The 20,926-nt window shown below is 35.0% G+C and overlaps 2 protein-coding genes across 2 annotated transcripts; one reads left to right on the top strand and one right to left on the bottom strand.

The window, feature by feature from the left end:
• Nucleotides 1-1,289: 1,289 nt before the first annotated feature.
• On the bottom strand, nucleotides 1,290-6,743 carry LOC128867480 (FAS-associated factor 1). The gene is made up of 14 exons (XM_054108709.1): nucleotides 6,456-6,743; nucleotides 5,961-6,029; nucleotides 5,720-5,906; nucleotides 4,811-4,960; nucleotides 3,890-4,079; nucleotides 3,632-3,836; nucleotides 3,406-3,503; nucleotides 3,247-3,347; nucleotides 2,992-3,137; nucleotides 2,769-2,923; nucleotides 2,544-2,692; nucleotides 2,209-2,483; nucleotides 2,004-2,123; nucleotides 1,290-1,936 (listed from the first exon to the last, which is right to left on the bottom strand). Exons 1-14 carry the CDS (start codon nucleotides 6,492-6,494, stop codon nucleotides 1,772-1,774), a joined length of 2,049 nt encoding a protein of 682 aa, XP_053964684.1. The 5' UTR covers nucleotides 6,495-6,743; the 3' UTR covers nucleotides 1,290-1,771.
• A 7,855-nt stretch (nucleotides 6,744-14,598) lies between these two features.
• On the top strand, nucleotides 14,599-16,366 carry LOC128867509 (uncharacterized). Its single transcript, XM_054108774.1, has 5 exons — nucleotides 14,599-14,862; nucleotides 14,956-15,213; nucleotides 15,341-15,452; nucleotides 15,513-15,679; nucleotides 15,787-16,366. The coding sequence occupies exons 1-5, from the start codon at nucleotides 14,655-14,657 to the stop codon at nucleotides 15,996-15,998; spliced, it is 957 nt and encodes a 318-aa protein (XP_053964749.1). The 5' UTR covers nucleotides 14,599-14,654; the 3' UTR covers nucleotides 15,999-16,366.
• The last annotated feature ends 4,560 nt before the right edge of the window (nucleotides 16,367-20,926 follow it).

Here is a 20,926-nt window from a genome sequence, read left to right as displayed (position 1 = left end):
CTGCTGTGTAGTAAAATCGTGTGAAATTCCGAAGAAACCGTTTTAAATTTTAGTTCCGTGTAACCGGGTATGTAAATTGAGCAAGAAATTGAAAATTGAGTCCATGTGCTGCCGAATTCTTTGCAACATCTGTACTCCAAAGAACGGATGCTCTAATTTTCACTCCTACAAGGAAGCTAACTAGCTCCGCATAAGACCAGTGAATTATTTTAGTAGAGTTCCTCTGCGCTTATATTCCTGCCAAATTCTTTGGTCGCTCCTGAGAACTTATTCTAAAATGTACACAAATAATGTTAATTATCCTTTGGGAAATAAAACAAATGGCTTGAATATTTCATGCGATGATTTTCTTCTCTTTAGATGACATCAGCAGAAAATCTGATTAATTAGTAGTTTCGGCTTGGACCTTATAATGCTGACAAACTTAAACCACGAATTCAGAGAACGGGTATAGGCGAATTTAATTTGGGCTGGTTATTCATTTTTAACATTAAACAAACTCATCGAAAATGAGCGTTATAGCATCCGAGTTAAACGTAGTTATTTTCGAATTTTCAATTCTAAATCAGTCGGAAAAATTGTCTATTTTACATTTGTATAGCTAGCTATGATTTCGAGATTGTAAGAGACGTCGTTTATTTAGGTACCAGCATTAACACCGATAACAATGTCAGCCTTGAACTCTCCAACGGAGGATCTTTCTTGCCAACAATTGTTACTTTGAACTAAGAAGACAATTGAGTAGTAAAGACCTCTCTCGACGAGCAAAACTAACACTCTACAAGGCTCTCATCAAGCCATGTTAGATGATATTTTTAGACCTTTGCACGTTAGTAATGGCGAATATCACAGGCGATGGAACGATGAGCTGTATGAGCTTTACAACGGCATAGACATAGCGCAGCGAATAAAAGGCTCTGAAAGTATTCGATGCGGTACCAGCGGGTGGTAGCAGAGGAAGAGGAAGGCCTCCTCTGCGTTAGAAAGATCAGGTGGAGAAGGACTTGTCTTTACTGTGTCCAACTGGCGCTGGTTAGCACGAGAAAGAAACGACTGGCGGGCTTTGTTAAACTCAGCCAAAATCACGTAAGCGGTTATCGCGCCAATTAAGAAGAAGAAAATAGCTAAGGATTATTATTCCTGTATGCATAATTTAATTTTTTTAATTTTTTCAAAAAAATGAGCAGTTAACTGTTATATTTTGACCAATATTTTTTCAATCAGTTAAATTTTAACTTTAATTTTTCCGCCCATATTTTATCTTTTTTTGTGACTGAAAAAGTATCGGGTCAAAAAATAATACATTATTTATTGACTCTTGAAAAAAGGCATAACAGTTACAGTCCCTGATAGTAATTGAATATGGGTAAGCATTGCAACAAATTTAACTCTTCATATAAATAAAATATATGAATATATAAATAATTAATAAAATAAAAATAAATAAACGATAGAAAAGAACTTTACCATATTTGTTTAATGATTTTCAGAGAGTTACACCAGAAGCAAAATCCTAAGAGCGACATAGCCAAGAACGTGTTTATATGTACATGCATATATGCATGCATACGTTCATTATTTATTTCTTTATGATTATTTTTTAATTTTCATGTACGTGAAAAGCCTTAATCTATATATGTTTTTTGAGGATTTGAAATCAATATTGGTTTTTTATCGCTGGTCCGTCCGTCAATGAACCACAGATATTTATTACAAATCTATTGTTACATTGTTTGATGTGTAAATTGGCGTTTTCCAGCCACTAGTAAAATCATCGCTCTTCAAGCACGGCTTTCGCTTGTGGAAACAGTTTAAGCTCTTCAAGTGTTTTGTTAGGGTCAATGGCCGTTAAGTCGCTACGTGGCCAGCCAGATATTAGGATTAATTTATTTTCTTCGATGAGATAATTATTTGCAGCTACAAAATTCAAGATATCCTGAAACATAATATGCCAATATGAAACCGCTATGTATTGATTGATATTAATTTGTTTAAAATTTTACCTGTAGTGTATTGTGTTTATAGAATCTTCGTTCTAAGAACTCGCCAGAGGGTTTCTGAATACGTATTGTAGAAACATTCGTTTCAGAGTCCGAAGGTTCTGTCGGTAGTGATTGTAGGGCCTTAAGCAAAAATTAGGTATAATTGAGTACAACGATTCTAAGTGTTCTATATACATAAATAAGCACCGTACAAAAACTAACTTACCACTAGTCGTATCGACTCTCGTTTCGCTTCCTCTTCAGCCTTTTCCGACTCCAATCGTTTGCGCTCCGCTGCGATCGCTGCTTCTTTTTGCCGCTTGGCGGCTTCCTTCGCCATATCAGCCTCCAACGTTTCACGATAGGCCAAATCCTGCTCAGCCTTGACTTGATCACGTTCAGCTCGTTCATCTTCCTCGCGTATTTCGTCTTTCAACTGTAGTTTGTACATTTCTACTGCATCCATAAGGCGCGATAAAAATGTATTTAAATCAGAATTCCCTACCAAAGACAAATATATTAATTACAAAATGCCATTGGGTACATCTTAAAGTCAATTACCATCTACGACAGAAAGCACTTCGCACGAAGATCTTCCAGAGAGCCGACTTTTACCAATAATTAATATCGAAGGCAGCTTATCTACTGGTTTTGTACTAATCGTTATGGATGCTGTATTGCTTACACAGGCAGTGACCGAAGATAAAAACCTGAAACACAATTAGATCCGATATATCAAACATTTTCCAACTCAAGCTATCAACTTTGGAATTGATTCTCACTAACATATTTCTGTTGGTTTCAAATGTTAAGTCCCATCCGTAGAGTATAAAGTTTTGTGCAAATGCTTCTATGATTCTCTCGTTTTTCATTACCTGATCACAGAATACATTTGTGAGAATGCTATCACCGTGATGCAAATAAATTGCAAGTAGTTTTCGCTATTTTATCAAGGAAATGAGGCTTTTAGTTTAATAGTATTTATGAATGTTAATATGTCTCTTATTACTTCACGCGCCGGCTTGTGGCAAGCTTCTCTAATCGCATCTTCCAAACTGCCAACATAAAATACGGGGTGCGGGTCACCGAAACGTTCACGGTAGTTGTCGAAAAACTCTATTGAACCAGCGCATTCATTTCCAATATTATTGGGAACTGTTGATAAAGGTCAAGTTAGTATATCTGATTTCTAACTGACATGGTTGACTTCCAAAAAGATATGCCTATTGAAAGTTCACTTATTGTTTATTCTAAAGTTACGTACTTAAGTGCCTGCTACGTGGTGGAACAGGCTGTTCGTCTTGTAGTGGATCATAGGCGTCCTCGTCATCTAAGCTGTTGTCGTCGTCAGTCTCGTTGGTATTACTGGAAAGGAAAAGTGGGTTAATGATACTGTTGTCGTACTTTCCAATCTCCGACTTACTTGCTGGCATTTATGTTATTACATAATCCAACGATATCCATATTTCTTTCATTTGCATTACGAAGTGTGAAATTGTGAGACAAACCAATGCCAGATTGCTAAAATAAATGCGTTAAGAATTAAAAAAAACTCAAATGTTCTTAGAAATAAAGCTTGACAATTCTTAATAATTTTCATTAATTAATTTGAGTGAATATGATTAGTGACTGTGGAGTCTGTAACTTACGGCTAAAGTTAAGTTGTCACTACAGTTAGAGGGCCAGCCTTCCCACTCCTGATCACGCACATTTATGTTATTGACATAATACACCTTTGTCTTCACCTCCAAAATGGTGGTGCTGCCAAGAAACGGTAACGTTATTGTTTTTCCGCTGGGTTGCTCAACTATGGTCAGATTAAACATGTCACGTAGCCGCTGTGCAATTTCCTCACTATTAATAGATTTGATAGTCATTACACTAATGAGTTAATAAGCACGTCTTACTTTTCTGTATCTACGTAGCCTTCTTCGCTTAAATTGTGTAAAATGAGGTCGTTTTCTGGACCCAAATCTAAATTACATAACTGCGCAGTTATTTTTCGAGCTTCTTGCAGTTTCGCCGGGGGCCAACCTCGAATAGCTTGCCGGCAAATCGGTACGTTTGTTTCTTCCGCTATTTTCAATTTAAGTTGTTCTAAAAGCAAAATTTAAAACGTGTATAGTCTTACTTTTGCATTTTCTGAGGGAAAGCGTTGGAAAATTGTTTATGCGACATGCAAATATATGCAAACATAAAATCAGAAAATTTTCATCAAAATTTAAAAATCTCTACTCAGAATACTGAGATAAAACCTAGGTATGCAGTTTTTTATCTGATTGAATTTGGGCAAAATGCAAGTTTCAACAAGGCCAAAAATTGCATTGATTTTTGAGAATTTTCGTTTTCGGGCGGTCTTGTGCATTTTCTCCATTTAACGCATGCTTTACCTTTTTTTGATATGGAAGAAAACACCCAACACCGTCCAACAAAAAAAAATTAAAAAAAAAAAAATTAAAAAAAAAAAAAATAAAAATAAAAAATAAAACATTATTTCAATCACCTGAAACCTGTATACCCGGATTTTATTTAAAATTTCTGAGTAAAAAGTTAGAAATTTTGATGCAAATTTGCAAATTTTATGCAAAGTATGAAACATATTTTTGTAAAAAAAAAAAAAAATTGAAATAAAAAAGAACAGTAATAAATAAATAAATAGTCAAAACTTGACAATATGTATCGTAAACTTTCTTTTGACGCTAGCACTATATATGTAGGTATGTTTAATTTTTTATTTTCTAAGTACCGGATTTTACAGGTCGCAATAATTTCTTTATTTATGGTACATCCAAATAAACAGTTAATCAGTATCAATTTACGTAACATACCTATTGTGGCAATTGATGGCAGACGAATTGTATATACTGATTCGTTGTAGTGTATGTTCAGCACCAAAGTTTTCACATCATTATGTCTTGCAGGGTCCAAGTCCATGTCGGACGTGAGATCAATTATTTCCGCGTCTGCAGAAGTGGAAGCTAAAATATACCAAATCATAATATTTATTGTGAAAAAATTAATGCCAATAGCAATAAATGTAAATAATATCAAGTAGACAATTTTTGCTAGAACTTTCTACGTTTTTGTAACGATAGCCATGTAAGAAAGGTCGTCGTTCAATGTTAAATACTGCGGCCCCCGCGTTCGGCAACGTTCGACATCTGGCTTTCTCCTACTTGAGTGAGCATATATATGTATGTATATGCGCATATGTATATAAATTCACATATTTGTAATTGCATATGCCTCCTTCCCGTGTGCATGGTAATGAAGCATTTCTCTGTTGAGAATAGGACGATCATAGGAAAAGTAGTAGTAGTTTCGAGTGTAATGTGTCTTGAAAAAGTCAAATCGATGATGGTTCCTCTTACTGTTGTTGACTTATTAACATCTGATGCACAATCGAAATTGAACATATTTTTCATGAATTTGATGTTTCGTAATTTTTCACGTTTGTGTAAATGTAACTTGATCAATTCCATTGCGATTCCATTTACCTCCTTCTCTATATCCATACAAAATATCTATCAAACAAATAAAATTAAAATTTTCTTTTGAAAAATGCAACCGTTCCATCAGTATTTTTTATGACGTTGACCCGTTAAACTATCGTCAGTAAACCGACCTTACAGACAACCTCTTTTCTTACCAAATGCTTTATTTTCAAATAATTTTTGGCAGTACACATCACGTGACAATAATACATCAAAAGAAGTAAAGGTATATTGTAGACATACCTGCTAAACCAATATTGGAAGCACTATTAGCGTTCCACTGGCGACAATTAGAAGACCCCGCGTTTGTGGACAAATCGTTAAGCGCTGTTGTTGTTGAGAAACCCGATATGTCTGCTCCAAACGCTGAAGTGGAGTTTCTTCCATGTGACGGTGCATCATCCTGGGGTATGACTCTTTGTAAAGCGGTCTAAAATTATGATGGTTAAAAGTAAGGTGATATTAATAAAATGCTTCATCTTACCATGAGGTCCCAGTTGGTTTGCTCCAAATGTGAAAATGCTTCTCCAACATCGTCTATTCCAGTAATGCTCTACAATCAAAAATTATTGTTTGAAATTTAAAATCAAATATTTATTTTTAAAGACATTGCATATGATATATTCAATAATGTGAACTCCTGCACGTTTTTTCATATATTTGATATTTATTTAACTCCTTGCTTATAGTGGGTTAAAGTACGCTTCTAACTTAACAGAAAATTCGTCGAGCCTTTTCAGAATGTTCCATTCATGACATATTTTCAACTGAGCGCACAGCCAGTCATTTAAATAATAAGCAGGCGGTAGGATAGTAATATCCGTCTGATCGCTAAAGCCACAAAAATATTTTATGTATATACTCGTGCACTCGTATATTTCTATATATTAAAATGTTGAAGTACTTCACCACTTTTTAATTAACTATATAGTTTGACATCAAGTTTCTTTATTATCAAATCGAAAATGTTTTTGGCTACCTGAAAAGTCGCCAAAGTCTCGTCTTTGTTCTCCGACATTTGTATTTTTTTTGATTTAGCCTGTATGTTTGTGCTCCTTTATATGGCTTTTATAAACACCGATTTCTCCTTGTCCTGAAATCACCGTGCAAATTATAATAATTTTAATCGCGTATAGTCACACAGAAAATTAATTCGGTTTTTAGTTTAAGTTAGAAAACTTATTTTTCTTTGTGTTATAACAAAACGCATTGAAAAACTTCAATTCACATGAACTGGAAAAAAATTCGCTCGTCTCAATTGCAGTGTTGCCAATATGGGGTTTCGTCGCAAAGTGTTGATCAAAAATTCCTCAAAAAATATTAAATGTCAGCATGAAGTGTAGCTTATATGGTTCAATATTTGCGGCAACATGTTAAATTTTATATTTTTGCTGAGTGCCATATAAATCACCTAAAAGTAAATTTATTAAACTGACAGCTAGTTTTTTCATGCGATGCCAATTAAATTAACCGGTTCACCAATTTCAATAATATTAGCTTTGCATTTTGTTTGACTGCACATTAAATATATCTCATATATGTACATAATAGTAAATATCTGTTGTATAAGAGGCAAATGGATGCATTCGCTGAGTGTTCTTAGTAAGAACAGATATTTCGAATTAGGTCTGTTTCATTCATAGGTCAGGCACAATGAACACGTTCCGTTCGGTGGCAGCGAAATAGATTGAATGGTTGGAAGAGATTAGGTTACGAAAAATTTCATGATGAAATAAGGAACGAACCAACAGTCAGAAATAGGAGGGGGTGCTCTGCCAAACACCCAAAAAGGGTGTACGCGCCAATTATATATATATACAAACTGCTTTTAGACCTTGATTTTTGATTTCATTTAAAATTGATTCTTGATGACATGAGTGATGAAGGTTTTTACTATTACTTTTATTGCTCCTGTTTTTTTCTTCGCAGTTGGATCAAGGAATATTTTGGTTAGTTAGCAATTTTGTAACAGAGCGATATTCAAGAGCATCAAGGGTAGTTACTCTATATGAACCACTATTTGCAATCTTTACAAATAACTTGTTTTTATAGTTGAGAAAAGTTTGGCATGCAATTTTTGAAGTGAAACTTTTTAGGCGTCGATGGACGAGCGAGAATGGAGAGAAAATTTCAAGGCCATGTAACGTTTTGAGCATTTTTGTTCCGCGAAAAAAAGATACAACGTAGTGGAAAAGAAGAGAGAGAGCTATATCTTATATATATTTTAGATACACTTTAGGCTATTTTTCCTGAGTTTTTCCTTGTGGTTGCTAATTTCGAGTGAGAAATAACACTGCCTATTTTTTGGCGCTTGTTTGTTGGTGTAAACTTGTAGGAAATATATTTTTGGTGTCTACTTTTTGGCGTTATATTTCCTTGGTGCCCACTGTTTGGAGCGTTTTTTGGTCCCAAATTTTTTGGGGTTTTTTTTTGTGGTGCCTACTTTTTGGCGCTTATTTCCGTTTCCTGGCTAGTGCTTGTGCGTACTATAAAGTGCTATCCATTCCGGCGCCGGATTTATTGGTATTGCCTTGCGGTAATTTGTGCCGTTGCTGCGGTCCTGGAATCGCTGCGTTTGTGCGGGTGATAAACGCTCGGAGTAGTGCACGTTGTTGCCTTGGTTTGTGTCCGGCGTTTACCTACACCGGTCGACCCTTCTTCGTTTTTTGTAAATTTTGTCTATTTGTATTCTCTGCAAATGTTGTGAATTTATTTAGATATATTATATATTCTTTCTCCCTCTCTCTCTCTCTCTCTCATTTTCTCTCGGGTCTCTCCCTCTTTCTTTGTCTGCCTTGAAAGTTTCACTTCTGTTATATGTACCACGCTACACGCATTTTTTTAAAATCACTTGCACCATTGATAACACTGCCCTGCATCGGTTTTGCGAATAAGATGCGACCTAGTGATCCCGAAGGGAATTTTCACGCTAAGCACGAATCCGAGTTCAAAAATTTTTCATCACGTCAGGTTTTCGAGAAAAAGGGGGTTCAAACCCCTAAAAATAGCGTATTTGGCCATTTTTCAAAAATTGTGGAGCGGAACCCTAACGTGCTACGATCTTCGTTATTGTCAGTAATTGAAGGTTGATCTTTGCTCTTTGAAATAAGCCCAAACCCAAATTGTTCGCATGCACCCTTAGAGTAGGGGGTGTACTTATGTCTACGGGGGTAGAGAAAAAAATGAACATAGGAACTTACTTAATAGCAATAGTTTTTTCTTTCACATTGGGATCCGAGGATCTGATTTTATTAGTCACTTCTGACGAGGAATCGGTCTTTCGGTTTTTACTTGGTTTCTTTTTTTTGAGTATCCAGTCGGTTTCTCTGGCAAGTTCGTCCTCATAGGTTTCATAAATGTATTCAATATGTTCTGTAGATTTTGTGGATTACTTTAATTTTTCGTTTTCACTTTACAGCGCAGTTATCTTGTTTTCTAAATTTTTTATTTTATTTGTTAATTAAATGATTACATATTAATTATTAAATTTAAAAATGAATAAACTAAAATTAAATTGCTAATTAAATTAAATTAAATTAAATTAATAAATAATTAATTAATGACTTAAATTGTTGCTCCTCGTTAAATTAATTGATGGAATTTAAATTGATTGATAGGAGAGGAAATTGAATGTGCGTCCCACTATTGAAGTTAAGGTCGCACCCACCGCCTACGACTACCATACATTTTATTAAGACCCTCTTTCACTTCAGTAAGCATTAATTTAAAATATACTTCACAACCAACAAAACTCTGTTTATACACACCGAATTGTAATAATTGCTTTCACGACAAGAACATCTGTTTGTTTTGCTTATATGCGGCAATACTTTCACCACGGCACCACGATACTTTTACATGTTACGCCAGTCAAATGCGTTGCCGCATGGACGCAACGGACCCATTGTGGCAGCCCTAAAATATTAGCAGACGATAATTTGTTAGGTTATGTCCAGGAAAACCGTATGAACCCTTTGCACCGGGCTTCAAGAATAAGATCACAAAATCAAAATTCGAAATACGAAATAAAAAAAATAATAAAATACGAAATATTAATATTATTATTATCATTATTTTCGTTATCTTCAAAACACCAACACTATTCTCAACAGTTTAAAATTGTTTTGCGCTAAAATATTTTATGTGCCAGCTGAAATCCGGATGATAATATATCATCTCATATCGAGCATGTCTCTACGTGTGTATATATATATGAATGTATGTATATATATATGTATGAGTAAATTTGATGTCTGCAGATAATCATTTATTTTTAATGCAAATTGTGATGAAATATTTGTAACTACACTATCAAATAAACCCCAAATACAAGAAAATTACTAAGTAGCAATAAAACCTTAATTTGAAAAGTTCGCGGACAGATGAAACGGCCCGTATCTACTTTTAAATCACTACTTTATGTATTTTTTTTCTTCCCACGTGACTCAATTCAGATGATTTTAATAAATTGCTTTAACAAGAAAAATTTAATTAATCAATTGCCTTGCCTTAAAACCCGTTTTCGATTCTTTGCATATTTTTCCTATAAAGTATATTTTTTATTGTATCATTTAAAGAAATACTCAAATGTTTTTGAACAACAGCACAGCCTGAATGGTCGTACTCACATTTAATAGTTCATAAGTGTGCACTGGCTTGGAATGATTACGACAAGAGTTTTAAAAGGTATTAATAATTAGCTTCATCTGATTCTAATTAATTTCCGTAAGACCCTATAGAAATTTTAATCGAAACGGTTCGCTCCCTCCAATTGGGAATAGTGCCCAGGAGTCCCGCTACTACGATGATCCTTAATTTAGCTGAAAGCTGAAATTGTGAATAACCTTTTAAATGATATTGCAAGAGGCGGTGATTGCAGTGGAAGCATCAGCGCGGCCTTGGCGTTTACTGAATTTTTAGTAAATCGTATTTAATTAATAAAACATTAATTTAGCGCAAAAATTGGAAATATTTATATACATATATACACGGCCGCCGTAGCCGAATGGGTTGGTACGCGACTACCTTTCGGAAGTGCACAGGTTCGGAAACCCGACCACGAAACACCAATTGATGGAACAGCTTTTTCTAATTTTCTAAGTTATTTCTAATTTTCCTAGATGTTCTTACATTTATTATACATATAATCGTCTATGTAAGATTTTTGAAAATATCTGTAGTAGTGGCTCATTAAACTTACGTGTCAGTAGTCTTTATACTGCTCTGTGTTTGCTTTCTTCCGTAGCGCCAAGAAAGTCACACAAGAGCTCCGTCAAGCCAAAAAGCTTATAAGACCTTTTACCTACAATAGGGAACTGCAAAATAGTAGGTTTTCTAACAGGTCACTATTACTTAAATTACTATATCTCCAAAATTTACACTGGGAATGAAAGAGAGTCTAGACTTTGTGTTCCAAGCAGAGGTGGCCGCAATTAAAAATAAGGTAAATATTTACTCCGCTAGCCAAGCGGCAGTTAGGGCCCTCGGCTCTATTATGGTGCATTCGAAATTGGTCAGGGAATGCCGATTGCATCAGAATTCTTCGATATAGAGATAATTTGGGTACCTGGACACAGTCACATTGCTGGAAACTGCGAAGCCGACGAGCTGGCCAGACAAGGATCTGTAAGGTGTGTGCCTGCGAAAGGAGAGGATCGGGATCCCCTTGACAACCTGCGCTCTACTCCTGGAAGGATGGGCTTTGCACGAACTCAGCGAGCGCTGGGCAAGTAGGTACACGAACGTGTAAGGCCGCGAAGTCCTTCTGGCCACGTTTGGGGAGGAGGCGTTCGAGGGATATTCTGAGGATGACAAAATCTCATCTCTCAAATTTCGTGTTCATCCTCACGGGGAACTACCCGCGCATGCCGTGAGACTCGGAATTACTTCGAGTCCTTTTTGCGTCAGCTGTATGAGGATGAGGTGGAATCATCTCAGCACCTGCTCTTTAGCTGCCCAGCTCTCGCGGGACTAAGATTCAAGCATCTTGGTTCTGCGCCTGCTGATATAGCAAGTCTTGATAACAAAACCCTGATGAACTTCATCAGCAGCATAAGTAGGCTAACACAACCGCAGACAAGTCACCGTTCATAGTCCACAAACACTTAACCCTCCGTTCCTCTTTCGTCCTATCGTCCTTTTTACTTCACCTCTTTTTCCCCTCTTGCAATGGTATCACAAAGGATGGACCAAACTTCTTTCGTCCAAGTGAGCCCACTCTCTGGGCAACAATTAGTACCTAACCTAGGAAATAATCGTTTTAAATAATTTAAATATTAGTCACAAAATTTCAGTTGCTCACTCCCCACCATTCGCGATTTTGTTTACAGGTTCGGGGTCTTTCTCAAATATGCGGGCCCCTTCTCCAGAGACAAATCCGCAGATCAATTTTCGCTCATTTTCACTTATTTTCAAGTCAGCCTAAAAAAAAATAGTTTTGAAAGACGCGCATAAAATACAGACCAAACGTGTTAACCAAATTTTAATGCAAATACACATAAATACTATATGTATGGGCAATAAGTTTCGAAAAATTTTTTTTTATCATTTTCATTGAATTTAAAATTATGTTACGCATGTTCGTGCACACAAAAAAAAAGTTCTAAAAAAAGACCCATATGAAGGAGTAGCTTAAGAGCTTTGAAAGAAAATAGCTTTTGGGTAATAACAGTGCATTACTTTATACATTAACCCTTTACCGCATATGACCCCATATACGGTATTGCAGTTTTGATTAAATTTTTTTTCCAAACTAAGTATTATAAAGTAATTCAAACTATTTTAAATAATATAATAAAACGCAAAAAAAGCGTCTATGATTTTATGACATTTCGAACGTAATACTTTTTTACAAACAAAAACATATTTTCACGTATCGACTCTATGACGACTTCTCGACGAATAATAATTTTTCCGCTTTTCAACTGTTTTCTATGCTTAACAACTAGTTTTTATGTATGGCTCCGTAAAAAAAACACAAAATATGAAACTTTTTCATTATTTTTCTTTTAATACTCGTACGTATTGATAGTTAAATAAAGTTATTTCCACCGTGAAACAATTTTTTTGTCAACGTTTTATTAATTCATGCAGGGAAGGGTTAACATCGTGGGCTAAAGGATCTCGCCATATTCCTTTCGTGAAGTGAACCCTAAGACCATGTACCAGATTATTACTTCTCCCTAAGGTCTATAAAAGGTATTGATCAAAAATCTATACATACAGTGAGATACCCAAATCTACAATCTGCTGAAAGCTCTATCCCACGTAGTGATGAGTTGCCTCTTCCTGAACAAATGGAGTCCAAAGAAAGAGATGCACCTGATGCCAACTGTTCTCGAGAACCCTAAATAAAACGAAAAGATTTTTTATTTGTCTTCATTAAATACTGTTTTCAAGTGTATTTCGTAAAAGTTTATTTTATAATAATGTGGATTGTTGTACATAAAAATAACTCCTTCAATTTCATTCAGCTTTTATAAGGTTATTTTGTGCATCAGAGTATTTTGAATAAATAATAAGAAATATACGGAAAAGGTTTCATTTCTTGTTTTTCTTAATATACATACATATGTGTGTAGGTATGTTCATATCAATAAATATGTATGTAAGTATGTTTATATTAAACGTTTAATTTTTTACCTACTGTGTATATATGTGTGCTTTTAATAGAGCCGCATAAGTATCCACTGAAGCTGTTTTCGTCTTCTATTGGATTTTTTAATCCAAGAGTACATATGGACAAATCCATCTGTTGGCTTTTCTGAAAAGTATATGTAATCAATTTATTTATATTAAGAAAAATGAAGTACCTTTGTACGGATTTGCGCGCTACACTGGAAAAACTTGATGGTTGTTTCTCTTTTCGCCATTCAATTCTAGACTATATTGATTTTTTAATATCTAGGGTAGGGATGGGTAGTATGAACCACTCGGTTGTTTTGAAATAAAATTGTTGAATCTTTCATTATTCACGTTTAATTTCTCCGAATCAATACAAATTTAAACGCTACCTAATTAGTGCACAAAGATAAGAATTAAATTTTTGCATTTTTCTTCTTCTTCTTCTTCTTTTGATAATAAATTAGAAATAAGCAAACAGAAATAAAAGCGTAAAAAAGTCAGAAAGTATATGACCAAAATATTCAGCCAAAAAATAGCGTCCTTGTACAAAAATTAAAAAAAGATCTCTCACATTGGGTGTTTCATTAAACTACATCAATTATTTTCCATTCGCTTAGGTATTTCCCCTTGAATCTTCATCAAGGTATAATTGTCGCTTACACCCATTATTGGGTTTTTGGCCGAGCTGCTTCTCCTATTCGTAGTGTGCGTCTTGATATTTTTCCCCAAATGGAGGAACGTGTGGTTTTATGCCAGCTTTGAACGGTAGATGGTTTTTTATGAGGAGTTTTTTTGCACTAATATAGCTGATCCATATGTAGCTTGGTATATTACATATTTATGTTGTTGTCTCATTGTTTTTTTATTATAGTTATTTGGATATGTATTTAATTATGACGGCCGCCGTAACCGAGTGGGAACGTAGGTTCGAATCTCGGTGAAAGATCAAAATAAAGAAAAAGTTTTTTCTAATAGCGGTCGCCCCTCGGCAGGCAATGGCAAACCTCCGAGTGTACTTCTGCCTTGAAAAAGCTCCTCATAAAAATCTCTGCCGTTCGGAGTCGGCTTGAAACTGTAGGTCCTTCCATTTGTGGAACAACATCAAGACGCACACTACAAATAGGAGGAGGAGCTCGGCCAAACACCCAAAATGGGTGTATACGCATATTATATGTATACTATGTACATATGGAAGTGCAATAAAGATAATTAATATGCAAAAGCCTATAGCTTCATGCCGCCTTCGAATGGCAGATATTTTTTTATAATTTACATTTTCTAAGAGAAAGCAAAAGTGTTTGTTGTTGCTTGTTATTCATCTATAATTCTATAATATATACACTGGTGTTACATTCTTGACTGCACATATTTCTTACAGTGTGTGCCTGTTATACAGAATAAACAGTGACAAATGATATATATGTATGACTGCACAGTCGGGGTAATGCGCAATGATTGTACTATACCATAGTTTGTTGGAAATGATGTGGCCTGGCGAATGTAATTTCTCCAAACAGTTGAGTCGATTCAAAACAATTGTAAAAGCCGTGCAAAAATGTTGTGTTCGGAGAGAAAGACTGTTATTATATTTTGTGCGATGGTATTGGCTATTTCAGTTACACAGGCTGAGACGAATTATTTGAATAAGAATAAGTTGAATTTAGGCAATATCGTAAGGAATTTATTAATAAATATGGAACGGAGTAAAGTTTGGGATGAAAATTTGCATTTTGCGCTCATTTTCTCTGAGTTTATAATTAAGCGTAAGTGTATTATATTAGTTTTAAAATGATTTCGAGCTATCTAAACTGCAAAAAGATTTGTTTAATACTTTGCGTCTTTTGTTTTTTGTTTAGAAAATATGCGTTTTTATGAACCTACTCGCTTCGAAAGTCAATTGTATGACCAGATTTTGAAGAAAATCGTAGCTTTCAGAGGCAAAATAATACGCAAGAACGGAATGGGAAGATTATCTTATATTTTGCAGAAGAACGTAATGCTCATAAAGCCTAAACTTGTAGAGAATCAGATCAATACGGAGTTGGAGTATAGATCTCTGGAGCGAAATTATGAAAGCCTGCAAAATATTGGATTCCCGAATTCCACATTCTCAGGTGAGCTTTAATAACAATTGTAGATTAAAGTTGCAAGTGAGCATTAATTATTATTAACCTTTTTTTCTAAATCAAGCATGTGATCAAGTTTAAACTCATTGTTACTTTAATTAAATCCGTTTTGAAGATTTCTGCCTTCTCCATATTAGTACCTTGGATAACTGTAATGACCTTGACGCGGGGTGTCTCTGGGTGATAAGCTCTAATACACCAACATATGGCTACCGTAGAATGCACCAGTAAGGCAACTTCAACTTAAAAAATCCAAGATATTTATAACCCATTAAAATCTCCCACAGAATTCTAATTCTTTATGTGATAATGCATCATAGCTGTGCCTCGCATTTTGGTTCGCCGCTTGTTTATGAAATTCTCTCAACGCAGTACTGCTCGCAAGTTTATCGTGAACATAAAATGTTAGCTATGTCGCACTCCCAAGCTCGCCGAGAGTTGTATATAGAGCAAAGTAAGGTTTTCAACTCTTGCAGTAGATCATAAAATACATTCATGCTTACGCGCATCCATGCACATATTCCTGCATACTCATACATATGCACGTATTTTTATTTTCAGCTGCTTTGTGTGGACTCTTCGGCTTTAGTGAGTTTCTTAATATGGGAGAGGTGCGGAAAATTGTTTCGTGGGATAAGTTTGGCATTTGTCATTGTGTCAGTGGAATAACTGTTTCTCAAGATTCGGACGAAACGGACATTTGCAAGTGTGCCGATCACTCGCACAGTGTGGCGTTATTGCTTTATGTGAATGCTATGCTGTTTTTGAATTAAGGAGACGTTCATTTCAATTATGTATGTTCCTATGTATGTAAGTACATAAATATATATATGTGCATATGTAGTATATGCAGCACCACCACTAAAGTTATCAATACATGGAGGAATTGAGAATGATTTATGTGTATCTTGCCTAAAATATAAATTTGTGTATAACTATAGCGTTAAAAATACGTTGCATAATGGAAATAAACAAAATGTTTGTATAAAATATGTAAATACATACATAACATATAAATATATATCGAAAAGTCAGTCGCCACACATCACAACTTTCGGTGTGTTCTCGCTGTAAAGGTTCCAGCAACACTGAAGTATTGCAGAAGGACTGAAGTTGAATGAAGAGTATATATGTACATACATAGCAACTAAAAAAAAAAAAGTTACAATTACAACTAACTTGTTTTATTTATTTTTATTTTAAAATTTGAAAGACCTTACAATATTTTTGAATGTTTTAAAATTGATATTCGGTATTTTCGTTATCGCTTTCATCGTCATTAGAAGCTTTCAATTTTTTGGATGGTTGAACATATTCAGATGTCAGATACAATATATAGATTTAGGGTTTCCAACGTCAATGCCTTTCATCGACAAAACGTTCGAATATTGCCTTAAACAACTCAGCATTTTCCGCGTGTCAATTATATTGAACAGTGGGCAATAAAATGGAGACCCGATGTTTGCCCTCTAAAGCGTTGATATTATGAATAATTGTTTTTGCGGCAAAGTCTTCCGAATTACTCACACAAATACCGAACCTGTTTCAATGTATGCAAACTTAATTGGTTTTTTGTAATTATATTGAATAAAATTGAATCTCTTGATTACATACTTGTTAAATTTTTAGCCTGGACAAAATCCGCTTTATCAATAACAAGACTTGGATATTTTTTCACACCTGCCAAAAAACCATTTACAATATCAAAATCAAAATCTTCACTGGCTTTATTACGTATTTGTATTGTTATTAACTTCACGGGGCTCTCCACCTTCACCTTCCAAAGAACTATCAACAGCTTTTTCAAAACTATCCCTGGTGTCTCTCTCAGCCGGTGCGTAATATTATATGTAGCAAATGTGCGACTGAAAAATAAATGCACGCATTATATATTACACCCTTTCTGGGTGTTTGGCCGAGCTCCTTCTCTGACTTGTGGTGTGCGTCTTAATGTTTTCCACAAATCGAGAGACCTACAGTTTCAAGCCGACTCCGAACGGCAGGTATTTTTTATAAGGAGCTTTTTCATGGCAGAAATACACTCGGAGGATTGCCATTACCTGCCGAGGCGCGACCGCTATTAGAAAAAACCTTTTCTTAATTTTGGTGTTTCACCGAGATTCGAACCTACGTTCTCTCTGAATTCCGAATAGTAGTCACACACACACCCATTCGGGTACGGCGGCCACCATCATTAATAGCCTTTCGTTATTTTCTGTTAAATTTCCCAAAATTTTCCTAATTACATAGTTTTGAATTATTGTGCATGAATGACCTTTCTTAAATACGAGTACAGAAGTTTTTTAACTGTTTCTGGTAATTAGTAATGTAAAATGGGCTGTCAAATAACTGGAAACACAAATAATTAGTTCTGCACTGTATCTATTCTTTTTTTTTTGACAAAATAGCAAAATATTGATTATTAAAGATTTTTATCAATCATCGAGACTTTTGTTATTCTGTGCAAATACTGATAAATCTAAAAGCTTTCTTGACACCTATTCGGACTATTATTTCCACCAAAAAAGAATAAATATTGCGATATGTCGTTCTTAAAGATCGACCAGTTTCATAAAATATAACCATTATTATTATTTATTATAAATATTATTTGGTATCTAGACAATGTATGAAGAATCTTGATAAATATGCAAGATGTTGTATTCGGCAAGAGCAAAGGTATGTTAACTTTTTTAATTTTATTGGGTATGGGAATAAGTTTCCGCCCTCGAAAAAGAGGTGTCGCTGCTGATACTATTTTTGTGTTCGCTCTAGTAATATACTGGAGATTTGAAGGTGTATATGTGAGGCCTCGATCGCAGTAGTTGACATTCGTTTGAAGCGTAAAGATCCTTTTTTATCTGACGTCAAAAATGTCTACGTTCGTTCCGAAAAACAGCATTGGCGCGAAATCTTGCTTCATTATTACCTTTTAAAGAAAAGTGCACCTGAAATGTGTCGTATGATATATTGATCACTATTTATGGTAATCACGCTCCATCAAATACAATTTGTAAAGAGTGGTTTCGATGCTTCCAAAGTGACAATTTCGATGTGGATGTTGACAGATCAACCGTCGGTACACTTTGCACACGATGGGGATCGTCCAGAAAGCAAGTAACTGGGTGCCACATCAATTGAAAGAGATGCTTCTTGAACGGCAGAAAAGAAAAGGTTTTCTGCATCGCATCGTCCCTGGGGATGAAAAATGAATCTATTATAATAATTATGATAAGCGTCGAAAATGTTGGAGTCTGCCAGGTGAACCAAGTCCATCGACAGCGAAAAAAAAATATTCATGCTTCAAAGTTTCAATGTTGTGCATCTGGTGGGATCAGAACGGTGTCATCCATTATGAACACCTTAAACCATCAGAAACCATCACTGGCGATCGTTACCGACTGTAGCTAATGCGTTTGAATGGAGCTCTCAAAAAAAGCGGCCGGAATGGGACGGTAGACATGAAAAATTGATTTTGCTGCATGACAACGCCAGGCCACAATTTGCTAAATAGTTTCAGAAATATTTAGAAGGACTGAATTTGGAAATCTTACCCCATCCGTCGTATTTCTCAGATATTGCACCTTCGGATTACCATCTGTTCCGATCAATGCAGTCAGTCGTTGGGGAGCGGATCACTTCTTACGACAGCATCGCAAACTGGCTCAGTGAATGGATCAAGTCAAAAGAACTCGAACTTTTCGTCAGTGACGAATCCGTATGCTGCCTTGTAGCTTCCAATGGCACAGACTTTACATAATAATAATAATAATACATGATTATTTAATTGTTTAAATAATTCGTGGCTGTGGCTAAGAAAGGACGGAAACTTATCCATACCCAATTATTATAAACAAGAGTTAACATAAGTATATTTCAATAAATAAGTATAAGTAGACAGAACACAAACACCAGTTCATTTCATAATATAGAAACTCGATTTTTGCACCTAATGAAAACCGGGCTCGGTACAAGTTTCGAGGTTGTCGCCAGTACCTTCTTTTTTTCATACAAATTAAAAAAACGTTTTTAACTGATTTCAATATAAGTTTATTTGTTGGTTTGTTTTTAACACACCCCCTTGTTCACTCAAATAAATCTAAGGTCATCCAAGCACTTTTATTTCCTTTGTAGACAACAGACACATCAGTAAACAATTTTAATGAACGCGGATTCCCCGATTTCCCAAACTCTTATTTTGACTTTATGATTCCAGGCAGCATTTGTACAAGCAAGAAACGTAATTCTTTACAGGTAGAGATTCGAAAATAATTTTACAGGTAAGAGCTTCGAAAATAAGGTAGACTCATCGGGATTCTATGTCTGCTGTACGGAATGCATAATCTATAATTGTTTGGTTGAATTTTTCCAAAAATGGTTTGCTGGAGTCACTCTTACCATGCGTTTTTTTTTTTATTTGCAACCCAAGCATTGCTAGTGTGTAAACCTCCAATCTTTTCCTGAATTTTGACATGTCATAACTTGGCTTTCTCGTTTAGCACATTACTTATAATTGGTAAGTTTTTGGCCTTTTGAACCGCAAACCAATTGAACAACGCCTTTCGATTTTCCCAAACTCAGAAATCTTCAAACTTTTCCTTTTATTTGGAACAGATCGTGTAACAAACTTCTTAATGGACTGTACATTTTTTTAATACGAGTTATTGTTGCTGTATGCACGTGAAAGTTTTTAGCTAATGCATGAATGCATATTCCCGCATTTAATTTGTTCGAATGTCAGCTTTTTCTTTTATTATAAGCAGCGTAAATTTTCTCTATGTCATAATGACACCACACCATCCAAAAGTTAACTCAAAATTGTAATTTCGTCAGCAAATAAATTAGATGGTACTTGCCCCAAATTCATTCAGCTGATGCAATTAAAAAATGTCATAACTAGAATGACATCAACGGTACTTCCCCGTGCTTTATTCTCAAAAATACAACGTAAAAAGAGAAAGACAAAAAAAAGAAAATGTTACAACTATCGGATAAAAATTGTTTAACGTCGCAAGTACTGAGAACGCCATGAAAAAAAAAATGGGTCGCAAGTATCGAGGTGGGCAAGAAACGAGCTTATACTGTAGTTATTACAGAGGTATTACTTTCTTTTGCTCCTTTTGGGACCGTATTGAAAAATAATGAATATGCTAATTTTTTCGTATTAAGGAGGGAACTGACTTGAACTTAATTTAATATAATAAATTTAATAGAGTGCTTTTTTTCTGGGGTTTGTATTATTTTTCTTGGTAATAAAGAAGACATACTTGGATTTTTTTGCAGTCGAGTGCGCGAAATACGTGCCCCTATAAAGTTAAAAAAAGGAAAATTTAAAATTGTATCAACTGTCAAAAGTTGATTGGATATGATTTACCTGAAAGGAAGTATATATATTTTGTGCAGTTTTATTAGTTTAAATGGAGAATATTTAGTGAATGATAACAACAAGAACAGCATGAACAAAAATCACTTAAAAACTATTTCCCTTTGCTTTCTAAACTAATTTATTTCTGAACCATAAGTGACATTAAAACGTTTTCAGTTCTCAAAAATAGTTGAGTTTTTAATAAAAGTGGTTCTCAAAAAACCTCATCAGGCGAACTTTCTCAGTACTCTCTGTTTTGTCAAGTTTTTTGTTTTGCTCAAATTGACGCATGCGCAACTAATTTGTTTTTTTCGTTATAGCCTGAGTGGAAAGTTA

Source organism: Anastrepha ludens, chromosome 6, assembly GCF_028408465.1.
Source record: "Anastrepha ludens isolate Willacy chromosome 6, idAnaLude1.1, whole genome shotgun sequence".
Taxonomy (NCBI): Eukaryota; Metazoa; Arthropoda; class Insecta; order Diptera; family Tephritidae; genus Anastrepha; species Anastrepha ludens.
Note: the sequence above shows the minus strand (reverse complement) of the source record. Positions and strands in the feature narration are given on the sequence as shown.

Coding starts and splice junctions, on each gene's coding strand:
- LOC128867480 (XM_054108709.1), bottom strand. CDS start 6,494: ATGTCGGAGAACAAAGACGAGACTTTGGCGACTTTTCAG. Junction 2,693..2,768: donor TTTGAAACCAACAGAAATAT/GTTAGTGAGAAT, acceptor ATTGTGTTTCAG/GTTTTTATCTTCGGTCACTG. Junction 1,937..2,003: donor ATAAACACAATACACTACAG/GTAAAATTTTAA, acceptor ATTATGTTTCAG/GATATCTTGAATTTTGTAGC.
- LOC128867509 (XM_054108774.1), top strand. CDS start 14,655: ATGTTGTGTTCGGAGAGAAAGACTGTTATTATATTTTGTGCGATGGTA. Junction 15,214..15,340: donor CCCGAATTCCACATTCTCAG/GTGAGCTTTAAT, acceptor TCCGTTTTGAAG/ATTTCTGCCTTCTCCATATT. Junction 15,680..15,786: donor AGAGTTGTATATAGAGCAAA/GTAAGGTTTTCA, acceptor TTTTATTTTCAG/CTGCTTTGTGTGGACTCTTC.